Source organism: Convolutriloba macropyga, chromosome 1, assembly GCF_964194025.1.
Source record: "Convolutriloba macropyga chromosome 1, txConMacr16.3, whole genome shotgun sequence".
NCBI classification, from domain to species: Eukaryota; Metazoa; Xenacoelomorpha; order Acoela; family Convolutidae; genus Convolutriloba; species Convolutriloba macropyga.
Genome location: NC_134468.1, coordinates 38172967 through 38190585, shown reverse-complemented (window position 1 = coordinate 38190585; position 17619 = coordinate 38172967). Strand labels below are relative to the sequence as shown.

The window sequence follows — 17619 nt, the reverse complement described above, 5'->3', positions numbered from 1 at the left end:
AAATAGTTGACCACACCGGGATTCGAACTATTGACCTCCACCTCCATCAACAGAAGCACCAACCACTCGGCTATCACGCCCTTCCTGCTGCTATGCTGCAATCGATCTTATTTTAGCAACAAGCTTTACTAAGGAGTGAGAGTAATAGAGATCACTCAAAATTGAAGAACGAAAGCGTGAAAAAGTCAATTGAGCAGTCAAAGAATGTTCTAGCGCAAAATGAAAAGCGCAAAATGGTCAAGCCAAAAATTTGCATTAAAAAAGACCGACACGTTTACAATAATGGCTACGAACTTCGCTCGAGAGTAATTAATCATTAAAGATTGATACTTTTTAAGCAGTAATCTAAGATGAGTCACTGATGAGACATCTTCCCATTGTAGCTTATGGAAAGATGGTAACCAATCAAGATCTTTCCCCATGCATCCTGAATCTCAAAGTTCAAGAGCGATTGGACAACTATTTTTAACTATCGATAAATCACTTTCTATCGGCCAGGAAAATGGAGTCAACATTCTCGTTGAAAATGTCGCTTGCAATAAACGGGAAATTTTTAAAACATTTTTGTGGTAATGGCTCCAAGGAAAAGGCAGCATGTCGTAAGATCTCATATTTCTGCATCAGAATACATCTCTGTTAAGAAAAACTGTCATTTTCAAAAAAAAAAAACGATTGTGTTTTAAATACATACGATTTCTGAACAAAAATGGGTCTTTCGTGGTATTAAATTAAAATGGTTGGCATCAAAAATGATTGCCCAATTATTTGTTAACTTAAAATTCAAAAACAGTTTTACCATTGACCATTTCACTAGGAAAATCCATTAGTTTTTAAATGTCGGTCACTTTTTACATTTTTGGAGCAATATTATTTTATTATACATTTCTGACTGTAAAATGGGCATGGCGTCATTTAATGATTGGAGGTCCAACAAGGAGGCCCTGTAATGTGCCTCCGCACAATAGATGCAAATATAAATTGAAATTTAAATATAATATAATTTAGCAAAAAACCAGCGGAACTGTAATTACGATCCCTCGGCTAAATAGTGGCAGCCCGTCTCTATTGTAGTTTAGAAAATCTATCTCAACAATGTTTAGGGCAATATTTTCAAGAATTATGGAAAAAATAGTTTAAGATTTCTGAAATTGTGCCATTATTTATCAAAAAGTCTAAATTTTTCATCAAAAAGGCTAAATTTTTCTCAAAAATCAGCGAAATATTAGGCAGAAAAAGTCACACCAAGAGGTCCAGAAAGGCTTTGTCATCCCAAAAAAAGAATTAAACATCGCTGTGCTAACATATTTTAGCTAACATTTGCAAAACAGAACAAAATTTGAGCAAAACATTAAACCAAAACTATAAACCTCAATAAATCCCCGAAAACGAAATCCAAAAAAACCTCCAATTAAAACATCCTACGCGCGAGCTTCTCTCCGACCTTTCTACGTGAAATATATCGACCAAAATTGACAGAACAAGAAACCCTGTTGAGCACATAAGTTCCTCGGAACAAATCGAAAATGGCCAACACTATTAAAAAAGCCTTCATTGTTGTGATAAACTTATTAAATAGTTTCATATTGGCAATGATGATGACAAATGGACACCAAAACAGCCACAGCCAAGCGTATCAAACTATCCCTCCTCCTTTGAGCTATCTGGGAAGAACTCCGGTTGCAAAAGGGCCCAAGCGAGGCTGTACGGAATTGAGTCCTGTAACCGAAAACCCCGACGCCAACCTAGAAGCTATTATTCAAAATGCCAATAGAAATGCCATTCCGGACATCATGGCTCAAATGCAACAGCAACTTGAAGCATCAATCGCACGTGCTGTCCAAGATTCCCTTGGACAACAAGTCCAGACAGAAATGGTTGACCTCGAAAATAGATGCTACTTCAAAACACTGTCGGAAAGTGATGTGCACGAGTCGTACAACAGGCGAGATAATGTAAAAATTTTCAATCTGAAAATGGACGAGGGCAAAACACGTGAAGAGTACACTGAGACTATTGACAAAGTACTGGAAGTCATTGATCGAGTCGAGTCAGTTGTTGAGGCCTCAGACATTTCAATTGCTCATCGCCTGCCTGGAAAACGCAATCCTATCATTGTGAAGTTCAATAGAAGGGTGGCAAAACTGGACCTTCTGAAGAAGAAAAAGAAGCTAGCAGAGGTGGACGACATGAAATATATAAGTGTGGTCGAGGATATCACCAGACCCAGATTGAACTTCTTGAATGTTATGAAAACTGACAACCGCATCAAAAGTGCCTGGGTGCGTGAAGGCGTACTGCACTACATGTGGAACAACGACACTAGAGTTTATAAAATTTTCGGGTTGTATGAAGGTGGCTCAGTGCTCAACTACCCCCTCTCTGACGTTCTGGCCTGTTTCAATGGGGTTTTTCCCGCAAACAATAACTCACAAGTCTCTTGAACCCCTCCATAAACCCCTACCGTCCCGTGATAAACCCTCTACATCTAAACCCACCCAGATAATATCTATTTTGCATTTAAACATCCGCTCAATCAGGAACAAACTGCTGGAATTGGAATCTTTTATATATGAACTTGAATCACTTCCCAAAGTCATATGCCTTACAGAGACACACTTAGATGATGATGATGATACTTCTAATTTTCGCTTGCCTGGATACTCGAACATTGAGGTGAAAAATCGTAACAAGTACGGCGGAGGGGTGATGATTCAAGTCCATGAGAGTGCGACGATAAAAAAAACCTTGCAAACTCCATTCGAGGCGGCAATATGTGTTGAAATCAACAGCCAATCATACACATTTAAAACTTTGGTGGTTTACAGTAAACCTAGAACTAACAAAAACCAGTTCATTGAGTTACTTGATGAATATCTGCAAGGTAATACTTCTGCCACAATGCCTTTTATAATATGCGGGGATTTTAACATCGATACAAAATCTCAGAATTTGATAAGCAGTAACTACGTCGATATTATAAATGCAAACGGCTTCAGTCTGTTCGATAGTTCGGATCGTCCAACTAGAGAGACTGATCATTCATCAACCTGCTTAGATCATTTCCTCTATCAAAATATTCCTTCATTTAAATCAAATATCCTGTTGCATCAAAACATCGCAGATCATCATCCTATTCTAGCTAGTTGGTTGGTCAACGACCTCGATCAGACTGACGCTCAGTGTAAATTTCGAAATACAAAATTTATTCATGATGAATCTCGGAGACAGCTCTTCCTGCATGAACTCCAAGAACACCTGAGTCTCAGGGAAAATGAAATATTAAGTAGTCGTGATCCAAGCCTTGCTTTTGAAATCTTTAACTCGAGTTTTATTAAGGTCTTTGATAAGTTTGCCCCAATGCAAAATGAAAAGGAAATCAAATCAAATAACAAACCTAAATGGTTGACAAATTCCTTGAAAAATCTTAAAACCAAGCGTAACAAAGCTCATAAAAAAGGAAAAATAACCCCAATAAACAAGATTATCTGGCGAATTTCAAAATTCAGCGTAAAAATTTCGAAAACGCATACAAAAAATCAAAAAAATCTTACTATGCAGATAAGTTTAAGTCTTGCATTGGTGATTCAAAGCAAACTTATCATTTACTTAAAGAAATCAGTGGCAGAAGTACGCACTCAAAAAATATTCCTATTCTATCCTCTTATGAAGCGAACCAGTTACCCTCTCTCGGTGACGTGGCAGAAAAGTTCAATCAATATTTTGTCAATGTACCTAATAAAATTCGTCAGTCGATCAATAACGTGCCTCCTATTCCCATTCCAGACAATGACAAGTCTCTATATTTATACCCGGTCTCAACGTTTGAAGTTGAGGAGCTCACTGATAGCTTGGCTCACAAAGCATCATCTGGTGATGATGGCTTAAGTAATGTAATAATTAAATTATCAGCCCCTGTTACGGTTCGCTTCATGACACACATTATTAATTGTTCCTTCTCTCATGGCTTCTTCCCCGAATCGCTCAAGAACGCAAAGATACTTCCTCTACACAAAGAAGGCAGTAAGTTAGAAGAAAATAACTACCGCCCTATTTCACTTTTAAATGTATGGAGTAAAATTTTTGAACGTGCTATGTATACAAGGTTATACAACTTTTTTGAGCGATTCGGGCTCCTCTCACCCTGTCAATTCGGCTTCCGAAATAAGCATAGTACCATCGATGCTTTAGTTGAGTTAACGGAGAAAATAAGGGAAAACTGGAATGTTAAGAACATAAGCTGTTTTTTTTGGATCTACGGAAGGCGTTTGATACACTTGATCACACAATTTTACTTTATAAATTAGAAAGATATGGAATAAGAGGTAATGTTTTGTGTTGGTTCAAATCTTATCTCGGGAGCCGAATGCAGAGAGTAGAAGTCAATTGCATTTCCTCGCAATGGTTGAAAGTACAACATGGAGTACCGCAAGGGTCTATACTAGGCCCCCTGCTTTTTCTTATCTACATAAATGACCTACCACTTCATTGTAAACATGCTCAAGTCCTCCTTTTTGCAGATGATACAAATCTTACGTTTCTTAATAAGTCCTGCGAGGAAGTGCAAAGTGAAATTGATAATGTTAAACACTGGCTGGACGCTAATAAACTTTGTTTGAATATTAATAAGACCATCCAATTGAATTTGAAGTCAAGCGAAAATAGGTTTGATATTGATAACAAGTACATTTCCATTGAGCCCGTATGTAAATATCTCGGCATTTTAGTTGACTTCAAATTTTCCTTTGTCTCTCATTTATCGGTGCTGAAATCGAGACTCTCTAAACATTGTGGTATTATTTCAAAACTTAGGCATTATGCCCCGCGTAACCAGCTTATTGATTATTATAAAACGAACGTAAGTTCTATTATCCAATATGGCATACTGGTCTATGGGTGCAGCAGCTATAGCAACCTGTTGCCCATTTACAATTTACAAAAGAAAATACTTAGACTCATTTATTTTAGAAAAAAATCAGACAGTGCTAATGACATCTTTGTTAAAAATAATTTACTTAACATCTACCAGCTTCATATATACGAGTTATTCAAGCTAGTTTTGAAGTCATTAAGTGGATTACATCGTGAAAGTTACCTTAATTCTTTGTTCTCGTTTTCGCCATCGAGACCTACGCGAAGTGCATCAAAAACATTACCAATGGAACCGTCTTGTAAGCGAATGATTGAAAAACGATCAGTTAAATTCAGAGCCTCGAAGCTCTTTAATACATTGAGTAAAGCCGATGTTCTTCCCTACAATATTATTGGATCAAATGAAAAAGTTATAAAAAGTTTTTATCATAAATTTAAGGATACATTTTTGGTTAATAATGATGATATAGTGAAATACATCTTTGAATAATTTTTCTAGAAAATTCCTAAAGAAAGACGCCTTGGATAAATGCTATCAGACATCTGCTTTGGGGATGGGATTTCTTTGAAAAAATATGAGCTCTCAATTCCTTCTGGTTTCCGAGTTATCGCAATTTTTCAAAAATTTTTGAATTTTTCCGGCTAAAATTGCTTCTGAAAAACTTAATAAACATTTTTTTAAACCGAAAAATTTTGGAGGCCTGATTTATGCCTCCAGTAGGTTTAACGAGTTTTGAGCTTTAATTAGGCTGCTGTTGATTTTTGTTGAATGTAGCAAAAATATTTTAAAATTTTTAAATTTTTTTTCCATTTCTTCATTTTTCTGTTTTTGTTATCATAGGAACTTCTTTGTTGAAATAGTCCTACTGCCTAGTTTACAGAGTCTCTAAGGGCAGGGCGTGTGGGTTTAAATACCCGTTGCCTGTCCACTTTGATCATGTTTGTACGAGTCAATATTTACGTTTATTTTTGTACTTGCTGTTACTTATTTGGTACTTGATCAAAGAAATAAATTCTTTCTTTCTTTCTTTCTTCAAAGTGCTTAAATCTTTAAATAACAAGTGATGTGGGAACATATTACCTAATATCAAATGAAACAGATCAAAAGATTGCCCACAGAATGCTGGAAGAAATGCAACAGGGTTAACCTAATGCAAGAAAAAGTGCAATGATTTATTCAGATCACATTTGGCAAATTGAATGCAGCCACTTATTTCATTACCTTAGAGCTGTCCAAAAATAACTTTTCCGTCTCATGAACACACGATAGCAAACTCCCCAACAACCCCCAACAAAAGTCCACTCATAACTGCTCCTCTTATTTTATACCACTAAATTGTAGAATTTGGGTTGAACTTAGAAACGCCCGAAACAGATGAGATACCAGCTACTTGAAATAAGGACTCTAGGAAATCAAACAGACCCTAATTTGGACATGGTCCTCGGGACGTTTTCAAATGTTTTCAAATGTTCACTTTTCAACCCATTTTTCTGGTTTAAAGTGGTCAAAGATACTAACTCTCCTGTCTTTGCCCCGTTTCCTGAAGTGTATACCAGAGACTGTCCGCCAATGTGTAAGAGCCCATAAAAAATCTATCTACAGACACTGGAGACATAGAATGGAATGTTATTGTGAAAGCAGGCATGTCACTTTTGATTTTCTGCTTTGTAGGAATGCTTTGATCACAGTTGTAATGATTGAAAGCAATTGGCACCACTAAATAAACTCCGGGTTCATATACATAACTACAACTGACGAAAGATCTCAGTTGCCGCTTGCTATACGTTGTCAGCTTGATCGGAGAAAAATTCTGATCATTGCATCTGATCACCAATACGGCCAAGTCTAGACATCTGATCATGTTCTTCTGGCGATTGTTCTTCTGAAACGCCGTTACTACAACTTCAGTAGGCGCAAATACGGTTAGTATGCCCATGTGCTGCATTGTCGTCGCTAGTGACGGAAGAGCTCCATTGATTCTTGCCAAATTCCAGTCATGATTCAGTCTACACAAGTCAACGCTATCGTAAAATGTAATAAAATTCTTGTAATCAATCCAAAAAATTCCTTCTCCAGCACCATATCCATTGAGTTTTTCACGCATTCCATTACTTTTCATTTCTGGCGAGTCATCAGACCAGGCTCCTTTCCACGAAAATTTACCCCAAGGATTCCGTAATCGTACCAATCTCGTATTTTGCACCAATCTGACATCCAAAATTGAGTAAGCATGGTGTGACTGCAGTCCCATAGATAGGAATACTTGTTTATCAACATTCATATAACCACTCCCACACGAGGCAGCCATGATATGTCCAGCTTGCATTGCACTTAGAAGCTTGGCCCAAACAATATCATGATCGGGGTCTTCCTCGTACTTCGATTTCTTCAGCGATATGGTTTCACAAGGCGCGCCAGTCAATAACGAAAGACCTTCCAGACACTTTCCAGCAACCAATGCTTCGTAACTTCCAAACAACTTTGCACATGCCTTTTCCACAAGCGGCACCCAAAGCTGGCGACGACGACAGTCAGAGTAGAGTAATCGACCTGCTTTGTCACAAGGTAGCATATCGTCAACCATGACTAACATCCAGGTACCCTCTCGACACAACCGCACTTCATAGACACCTGTAGGGCTATACTCAGCAACAGGGAACATTTGCTGTAAAAAGTCGGGTTTTTCAGCAAGAACTGCCAGTGAGCTTAGCAACCAACAGTTTCCGAGAAGTCCCTGTATAATGTCGGAGCCTTTGGGATTTCGAAACACTGTCCATTGAAGGTTGCACCTCTCGCTCTCTTTAAACTCTCCAGGCCTTCTCCAATTGTAAACGTTTTCGTCTCTTCTGAAACAAAATATTGTACGTGCGTAACTTAGAAACTTCTTGAAGAGGTTTCCTCTTTGCACCATTGAAATTTAATACAAAAACTGAAGAAGAAAAGGTACTTTATTATTTAGCGAGCCATTTTAATTTTATAGCAAAGGTTGCCGTAAAAGATTCAATTCCAAAAAATCTTTAAGTATTTTTTCTCAAAAACGTGTGTATTGGCGGCAAAATAACTTCAAAAATCTTTCCAAGTTCTCGTTCAACCAAACAAGTAAGAACACTTAACTTTGGTTATCAGGCAACAGATTTATTACTTATAACGAAACATTGATGATCTATAATGAAATTTCAAATCTAGTGTAACAACTAGTGCATCATGTGTCCAGGCAATTGAACTTAGTCGAAGAGTTTTCAATTGAGTTTTAAGAACACGCGCTAAAAATATGTACGCAATAAAACTACTTTTTATTGTGCATATATCTACATTTTTGGGCATTTCTTGTCGCCCTCCAAAGTTTTTGTTCGCTCGCCTTGTACAAATTTGCTCGCTGAGTACAATATGTATGAGCCCTCTCGCATTTGCAAAATTTTGACGCAATCTCAGGTGTTTAAAAAAAGAGCCTCAAATTTTACCCTATAAATCTTTGAATAAGTTAGAACATAATTAAAAGCTAGTCCGCCTTCGTCTCGTGTCAGGGTACTTAGTCCTTGGGGCGAGTAAGATTTGTGTTCCAACATATACTTAACAAGGAGGCTCGTTAATGTGCGTTTGCACATGATGTTCCGACCCGCGCACATCTACATTTTTGACTTAACTGTCTTTTGAATTACATTTTTGACAAAGAGATAATCAAAAATAGATGTTTGAGTTTTACAAAAGTGTTAAACAACCAAGATGATAATTGAATAAATTAATGCCATGCCTCATTACAACAAGATCTGTCATTAAAAAGTCTAGAAAAAAACAACCAAAAAAGCCAAAAAAAAAAATTTAACGGCAAAAACTCAATATCTTAATTTAAAGGCACCTAGTAACAACGTAAAATTACAATCAGACAAAATACTGGCTACTTAAGTTTAATTTTCTGACTACACATCAGATGGGGTTAATGAGACTAGATAAGTCTTAAAAATAATTAGCTTTAACGAAAAAATTCTTGATAAATTTAATAAAAAGTCATAATGAAACCAATCGCACCTGTCTTTGGTTAGACTAAGCCATAGAAACGGACTAAAGATGCAAAAAAAATAAAAAAAATACGAAGAACAAATTACAAACATTGCGAAAACACAAATTAGTGAAGCCATTAAAATCATTAGCTATTATCTGAACATTAAGTATTTTTATTTCAATTTCTATTTCTACTAATTCAGCTAAAAATATACTGAACGAATAAATAGGTTCAATTGGGCCACATTTGAAAATCATTGGGATCTGTTATAAGGCGATCGTGCTAAAGGAAGAGAAAAAGAAACAAAAAAATACCACTCACAAAACTTTTATAGAAACGCACATTGGCCAACATACAGAACATCAGTTACGTCATAATATCAGTAAAAACGTTAATTTTTAAATTAAAAGGAATTGTATGGAACCTCTCAATGATGAGATTAAATTATAAGTTGACGATAATTTTTAAGACTATTCGCAGTAAACTGACTGCTTCGGGTAACACCAAACAATCAATTCACAAAAACAAGCTAAGGGGACTGGTCAGCTTTTTACCGCTAACTGAAGAATGAAACAAAAGCAAAAAACAGCAAATTCAAAAACAAATTGAGCGAGAAGTGTCGAAGCCGTTAAAAAAAGGATCTTTTCAGTCGGAGCTTTTCTACTTTCAATTAATCTTTAACAGCAATGGGGTTCTTCTTTTTAACAACTTGACTCCAAAAAATCAATAAACATGAACAAATACATTAAAACCACGAAATGTTTGAGAAAACCCGTAGTATCAACGTCATTAAATTCAATAGCTTTCAACGGAAGCTTATAAATACGCTAAGTTATGCCTCGATGAGACAACAAGGACGTTTGCTATTCATAATTCATCAATATGACATTACAAAAAGTCATAGATAAAGAAAACAACAAGAAATACAGGCAAAATCTTAAAATTAAGTAGAAAAGTGCAAGTAGTAAGTGTCGAAGCGATTTAAACCATAAGTATTTTCCAATAAAAAAAAATGATCCATGGAAAATCATCTCCAAGCCAATGCAACTATCTATATTAGGATAATCTGTCAAGATTCCAAAAGAAAACCAAATGACCAAATAAAAATCTCCAAAAATCAAAAAAAATTACGAAAACTCGTGCATCGAAGTCATAACACTAATAGTTAGAAGATGAAACACCTAAAGAGATTGATTTTGATTAAATTAATAAAAAGGGGTCCAATCCTTACTGAGACTTTGCAGTTCACGAAAATAATCTTGGTTAATTTTCAAAAAAAATTTGAAAGATTTTTAAGTGTTAACAGCCATTAAATTCAAGAGCTTTCAACAGAATTCACTAAATACGCTCAATTAGAGCATATGCCTCAATTTGAGTATGAGGATATTTGGCATAGGCCATCAATAAGACGTCACAATAGGTCTTATGACTATGGAAACAACAACAGATACAGGCAAAAACCAAAAACTCAGTAGAAAAGTGCGAGAAGAAAGCGTCGAAGCCATTTAAACCAAGTTTTTCTCTGAAACTTTATCCAAGATCCAGTGAACGTCTTCTCTAATCCAATGGAGATTTCAATATCAGGATAATGTGATAAGATTTCAAGAGGAACCAATAAGAAAATATCCAAAAAAAATTTTTTTAATTTTTGGAAAACTTGTGGCATAGAACTAGAAGTCATGACCCAAATAGTTAACAGATAAAATTCTAACCAAATTAATTTTTGTTGCAGTAGAAAGGAAGGGTCCCCTGTCTATTGAGACTGACTTACAATTCACGAAAAAAGGTTTATGATCGGTTGATGTTAAAAAAAATTTCTCGAAAAATGATTTGTAGTCTTACAGTCATTAGCTGTCCACTGAAAGCTCTAAATAGGTTCAATTAATGCTTATTAGAAAAGCTATTGCACTTTTAATCAACGAGTCAATGGCATAGGACTCCAAAAAATTTAGTAAAACATTTAAAAGAAAATCAAAATTTCATTTAAAATTACGAAAACTCAGAGTCGAAGCCAAAAAAAACACAGCAATTACTTGTTTCGAAAAAATCTTTTTTTGTTTCGAATTCTACGCTGGACTAGATTTTCAATGCTACCACTTACATTTCTCAACGATGAATATATCGATCGGCCAAAATTGTCTGAAAAAAACCTATTTGAGTATATAGTTCCTCCCCCACAAGTGGGGTCGGAACCATTAACAATTTTGGTAGTCTGCATTACAAGACACGTCTAAATCGTTTTTTGACGCCTTAGAAAGTAGTCAATTAGTTGGAGAACAACTTTACTCAGACTTTCGTTTTCTATCGCATTTCCTACTTTACTTTAAAAAGATCATTACAATTAGAATCTTGACGCCAGTTAGAACAAATTTTGGCAGTTTTCTACTATTTTCTGAACTCCAACGTGGGGAGGGTGACCAGGGGAGTGTTGGGGGGGGGGGGCTTAGGGTGACTGAGAGGGTCAACCTTTTAAGATTAAGAATCGCCCTTCACGCCATGAAACTGTTTCCTCAAAAACAGCTTCGGTGAATCGAGTACTTGAAAACTAGCAAGGCGTAGCGCTGAGAGAGCTGCTCAGCCACTTAATGCCTTCCGCGCTTTATCTGCTTATGCCGTTTTTGAGGAAGAGAAGGGTCAAAGCAAAAATTGGTCCAGCGAATAATCTGGACAAATCGGTCACGCAAGACAACAGGACTAATATAATTGCTACAAACTTTGAGGTTAATATTTATCAACTTTACAATTTTCCTCAAATTTAAATTATTTTCTTTGTTTTTTTCATTTTCCTGTCTTAAGATTATTTGCTAGCCATTCGTAAAGTTGGTCTTCTAAGTGCATTGGAAACTCAGAAGATAGAATAACAGAAACACAGATACTATTCTATTGCTCTTTTGCTAGGTCGATTTGGCTATTTCCACACTTTTCAGTTAATTGCATAACTGATTTTGGCATCGAAATCAAACATTTGGAGACCATGAAAAGGCAGTCTTCTTTCATTTGTAAATTTTCAATGAGTAAAGTCTTTTTGCGGTTATCATTTTAATATAGCTGACATGTAAGAGTTGTACAGAGGAAATTTTTCATATTTTTTGCGGCTTTTTGTTTCGCAAGATACTAAACTGTATTTAAATTTCCCCCGATTCTAGTACCTCCAGGTGATAATAAAAATAGGGAGAGTTGATAGTCGGATATGGACAACTTCATTATAATCCACCTGTACGTTGTTTTTCTCAAACTTTGATGTTAACCTATATCTTTACGAAATTTAGAACATTAAGCGAGGGACGCAGAAAACGAATTTGTACTGTCTTGTGGTTTAAAGAGAAACTTTATCATTGAGCAGTACCATTATCATTTAAAAACCAAAAATTTATTTATTACCGTTGCGATAAAAACTTGAAAATATTACGCCTTGAAGTATATTTGTACATTTTGTTCACTTCACAATATCTTTTCTGTTCTGTTTTTACCGTACTCCAGATAGTGATTTCAATAAATGCCATCTTTTTCTAGTTTTTTGCCATCATTTCTTTTGGAATTTCTACAGTTTCAAATTTCACGCTCCAGCCTTATTGAGAAATACTGGGGGTCGGAACATTACGTGCGTTCGCACATTGACGATCCCGCGTGTTTGATTTACCGTAACCTGCATTAATTAATTTTTTAACTTTGCTCTAATTAATGTGCTGGCATCAAACGCTCGCGATGTGAGTTCTGGATGCTCTTTACACTGAAGCTGCCTGCTTAACCAAAAAGTATTCATACCTTTGAACTTCTTCATTCTGGCGGTAAGATCTCATCGCATGAACACCGTTGAAATACAGACTCTTCGGACTCGGAGGGAAGGAATCGTCCACAAACTTGGTGCCGGCCAACTTGCACATCTTAACAACGTCGTGAATGTCCTGTGTCGCATTTTTGATATCGTTAATTCTCCATTCACTGCCGAGTCGACTTTTCTGCCTCTGGAAACGAGGAGTCTGTGACCCGTCTGAAAAAGCACTTCCTGAAAACTTCCAAAAAATTTAGCTGAACTGAATCAATGAAAAACCAAAACTAGACCTAAATACGATCTAAATAGTCTTCCAGTTTATGCTAATCAAGTAATTTTCCTAAACTAATACCTAAAATTTCATCAAGAAACTAAATATTTGCTAAAACATTGATATTATTATTTTTATTATCGGTTTAAGCACTAATTACATACTCAAAAGTGCTGTACAATAGATTTCTTAGAACAAAAAACTTCTTAGCTTCTTTCTGAAGGCGTTTTCGTTTGGTAAAAATTTTATCTCAAAAGGAAGTCGACACCATTCGTGAGGGACTGCAAAACTGAATGATCTTTTTCCAAGAGCTGTCTTCAAAGCTGCAGTTTGAAAATTGTAAAAATATTAAGATCTTGTTACTTAGCCATTTCGAGATGCCAGCGAGTCAAGATAGTCTGGAAACCTCTGCGGATGGTGAACCGGAAGACGACCTATCAGAAAAATTGTGAACAGAATGCGTTTTCGTACAGGTAACTACTGCAACTGTCTAATAAAATCCGAAATTGGGGTGCCAGGTGATAGTCTAAAAATTAATCTGCATGCACAGTTCAAAATCAGTAGTAGTTTCGGAAGGAGAACGTCGGGCAACCCCTAAGGAAGCGAATTACAATAGTGAAACCTAGTGAGAATTAAAACGTGAGTCTCTGGTGGAGTAGACATTACGAAAGAAATAGTAACAACTTGGTCAAAATGAAATAACTGGCTTGGAAAGAGAGAGTTTATCATCTGAAACAAAACCCAAAAACTTCACACTATTCGAAAAATTAGGATCCATTGGCAGCTGAATATCACAGACCACGGAGCAGCTCTTCCACGAATTTTCATAAATTCTGTTTTCTTTGTGTTTAGCACCATTAAACCATTTTTGCAGAGTGGGGAATATTGAATCGAGTCATTGTTGTTGGTGTAGACAAAACAAACCAAGTCATCAGCATGAAAATCATAACTCATGTTGAGCTTCACAAATATAAGCTCTAATGGTAACAGATAGCAAGTAAAGAGAAGAGGGCCTAATACAGAACCCTGCGGAACACCACTTTTAACTGACTGCATTGAAGTAAAATTGTCATAAAACAAAACTTTTTGTGATCTACCACTAATGTAGCTCCTGATAAAGCTGAGAACACGATGCCCCATTCGTATACTATTTTCAAGAACAGACAGAAGTATATCATGGTTAATTGTATCAACTGCGGCTGCTAAATCAAGGCCAATGTAAAGCGTGCTTTTTCTCAATTCTTAGTTTAGCATAACGTCGTTGGTTACTTTCAGGAGTGCTGTTTCAGTTGAGAAAAACTTTCTATAAGCACTTAGAAACTTGCATAAAATATTGCTATTTTCAAGATGATCTCTCCGTTGGAGTAACACAGCTCTTTCTAATAATTTCGAGATAGAGATTAGATTTGATATAGGACGATAATTCGCGCTAAGTCTTGACAGTCGAGATTAAATTTTTCAATGTAGGGTTTTAAAATCACTGTTTTCGAAGCCTGTGGAAAAACTCCATTATCTAGGCAGGAATTTCTAAGGTTCAACAGCACGGACAGGAAAGAATTACCAAATAATTCAACTACGGCATCACGTTTCTGTCGAGCGCAGACGTACTCCAAGAGGATTCTGAAATCAATTTTCAAGCCATTAAGAGATAATTGCGCCAAAAAACTCAACCTACTCCGTCTTATGCATTGGTTTCCAAGAGACTTGCTTGAATCAATTCATGCAAGAATGTGTTTAATTTTTGCTATGAAGAAGTTGATTTCGGAGGCTAGAGCTTGTTTGCTTTCTTATCTTGGCAACTGCCGTTCTTCTTTGCCTAAAAGAGATTTCAATAAATCAAATTTCTGCCGGTAGACCCATTTTTCTGAAAATAAGTTTTGAGTTTATTTCATCGGCGGATTTTAAGTCAATGTTCTCCGCCTTTCGAAGAGCACGCTCTGACTTTTTCTTCCTCCTCAGATTCAAAAGTTCGTCGTCAAAAACGGACATCTAAGTTGTCAGCGTCTTGTCTTATGCGGAATAAGAGTCTCCAAAACTGTTTCCTCTGTTGCTAGATAATTATTCCAAGCACTGTCAACATCTGCCGGGTGATTTTCCTTTGAAAAATTTAGAACAGCTACATAAAACTCAGGGTTGAACTTTCTCCAATTTCTGTAAACAAATTGTTGTGAAGGCTTACTAACAAAAAAATTGTTCAACCAGGAACAAGTTACTGAATGATCTGAATTGCAAGGAAAGAATTTGTTGTAAACCCAATGACATATTTTTAGAGGATATGACATAATCAAAAAGCCCTTCTCTTTTATGAGTTTCACTTTCTAAGTGCTAAACTAAGCTGAAGTCTTCCATAAGCAAACTCCATAGAGTTGAGGCATCATTGGTTGTCTTCAAACAGATATTCAGATCACCTAACCGAAGAATTTTGTCTTGAAGCAACCTTTTTTCCTCAAAGAATTGGGTGAAGTTCTGAATTAAAGATTTGACATTACCTCTAGGAGTTCGATAAACAGCGATTAATAGTAAAGTTTTTCTTTCAGCTTTAAGTATAATGAAATCGCACTCAAAAAAATTAGACAAAAAACTTCCAAAATCTTTGAATGGAGGGCCAGATCTGTAAAAAAGTGCAGATTCCTCCACCTCTTTTATTGAGTCTTGGGGCACTCTAAAATTAAATCCACGTGGATAACATTGTTGGAGTAGGAAATTGTCACGAGATGTATTATTTATCCAAGATTCCACACACACTCCAATATAAATTTCGTTTAATCCTAGAATGGCACTTAATTCTTTTGTCTTATTCCAAACAAAACTCGCTTTGTGTAGGAAAAAATTGAGCCAAGTTTTTTTCCGAAAAAAGGAGCTTCTTATTTTTAGTCATTTTTGATCAACACAATATAGCCATTCAAGTGCAGTATTGTTTAGATAAGATCTTGAAACTGTAACACTTCGGGCCAGAAATCGGGTGATTCAAATTTTTCATCATCGAACTTAAAGACACAGTCGAATGATTTAAGCAGTGACTCAGGTTTAGAAATCTGACGGATGTAAGATCAACATCGTTTATAGCACAGTACTGTTACAACAATGTTGTAAATAAAAGGAGGCTTAGTTTTCCCACAAAGATTTGCCGTCGCCTACGAGGTTCTTTGACATCTGATAATATCGACGAACTCGTGTTTGTTGCCGTCTTCAATTCCTTAGAAGACCATAGTTTTCTTTGGGTAGGTTCCCAAAACGAATTCTTCAGCTTTTTGTCTTTTGCTGCCGGGAATGCTTTGAGAGCTTGAAGAGCTATCAATGATATTCCGGTGAAGTCCGGTTTTAGCCGCGTTCGTGAAGGGAAAGGCTGGATTTCTAAGCAAAGCCACTTCATTTCAAAGCGGAGCAACATCGCGGAGTAGTGAATTGACACATTTCATTTTCTTCTCCAAAGCTGACATTCTGTCAAAGACTGATAGCTCAGCAGCAAAGCTTGGCGAGCATGTCTTACACGACCAGAAAATCAATCCTAGTAAATTTGAACAATTCGTGATTCTTAAGCAAGCATGATGAACGTATATATATATTTGCACTTTTACACAATTCACATTTGTAGGTGGATTGCATCGCTGCAGAAAAATATTGCAATGTGGCTCAGAAGGCGGTGGGACAGGGGGAAAAGCCCGATAAGGGGCGGGGAAATTATTCACTCAAAGAGATGCTGAGAAATCTCACGCCAAATGTTTAACTGTAATGAGAATAAACTAAGGTAGCTAAAAGAACTGGCAGGGAAAAGGTAAAATTCTATCACGCAGATCAAGAATATACGGCGAACTCTCACGCCAAATGCTTCCACGCAGTAAACAAATACACAATTCTGGAAGATGTTTTTCTTCCGCGGGAATACACACAGAGCTAATTTGAAACCGATTTCAAATTGGGTACATAAGACAAAGAGGTCAAACAAAAACCGATTGCCATCGGATTAATTCCTCTCGAACGGTAGGCGGCGCAATTAATTCAGAGGGTTCTGCAGCCTAGATAATTTTTATGAATGCAAAAACTGAGGACGGATTCGAAGCCCCGACCTACGCCGCAATAGACTCAACCATTAATAACTTGGCTATCAGGGCTTTTTTTACAGATTCCTTTAGATTCGCTTTCATTTTATCAACAAATTTTATTTCTGAATAAGAGCAATTTAAGTCCGCGAGAAATGCAACCAAAATGTTCTGGAACAAAATGGTCAAGCCATCCCATTTTATCTTATTGCATTAAAAAGAACACATACATGTATAAAATTTGCCTCAAAGTTCGTTTGAGAGCAATTAAAAACAAAATCAATTTAAGAAAAAATCAAATTTACTTAGTTTTCCATATGCTTCAGCAGACATTAAACAAACAGAAAAATTCTCAAAAATTTTGCAATTTGCCTCAAACCCAGACAAATTAAGCATGAAAAAACTTGAGCATCGAAAAATTTCACTTCTACAAAAACTATCATTCACTCAGAAATTCGATTTTCAAAACAATTTCTCAAATTTTTCTGGCTCTATTTCCATCGCTATCAGATGTAGAACACGTAGAACAATTTCAGGCCTTTAACTTTAATTTTACTCTCAAAATTATTGATTTGAAGAACACTCTAATACTCTTTCTCAAATTGCAGAATTAGCAATCGTACCGATGGGTTCAAAACAACGGTCATCAACTTACGAATTCAGTCC

At 36.3% G+C, this 17619-nt stretch overlaps 2 protein-coding genes across 2 annotated transcripts in view; one reads left to right on the top strand and one right to left on the bottom strand.

The window, feature by feature from the left end:
- The window catches only part of LOC142338493 (calpain-15-like), a 28704-nt gene that overhangs the window by 1140 nt on the left and 9945 nt on the right, over positions 1-17619 (bottom strand). The window contains exons 2-3 of the mRNA XM_075388275.1: positions 12636-12861; positions 6389-7716 (exon numbers count right to left, since the gene is read on the bottom strand). Of these exons, the coding sequence (XP_075244390.1) occupies positions 6389-7716; positions 12636-12861 (1554 nt within the window). The remainder of the gene's footprint in view (positions 1-6388; positions 7717-12635; positions 12862-17619) is intronic.
- LOC142338501 (CAAX prenyl protease 1 homolog) overlaps positions 1554-17619 on the top strand; it is a 447656-nt gene continuing 431590 nt past the window's right edge. Inside the window, exon 1 of the mRNA XM_075388286.1 lies at positions 1554-1576. The gene's annotated coding sequence lies outside the window, so the exon portion shown is untranslated. The remainder of the gene's footprint in view (positions 1577-17619) is intronic.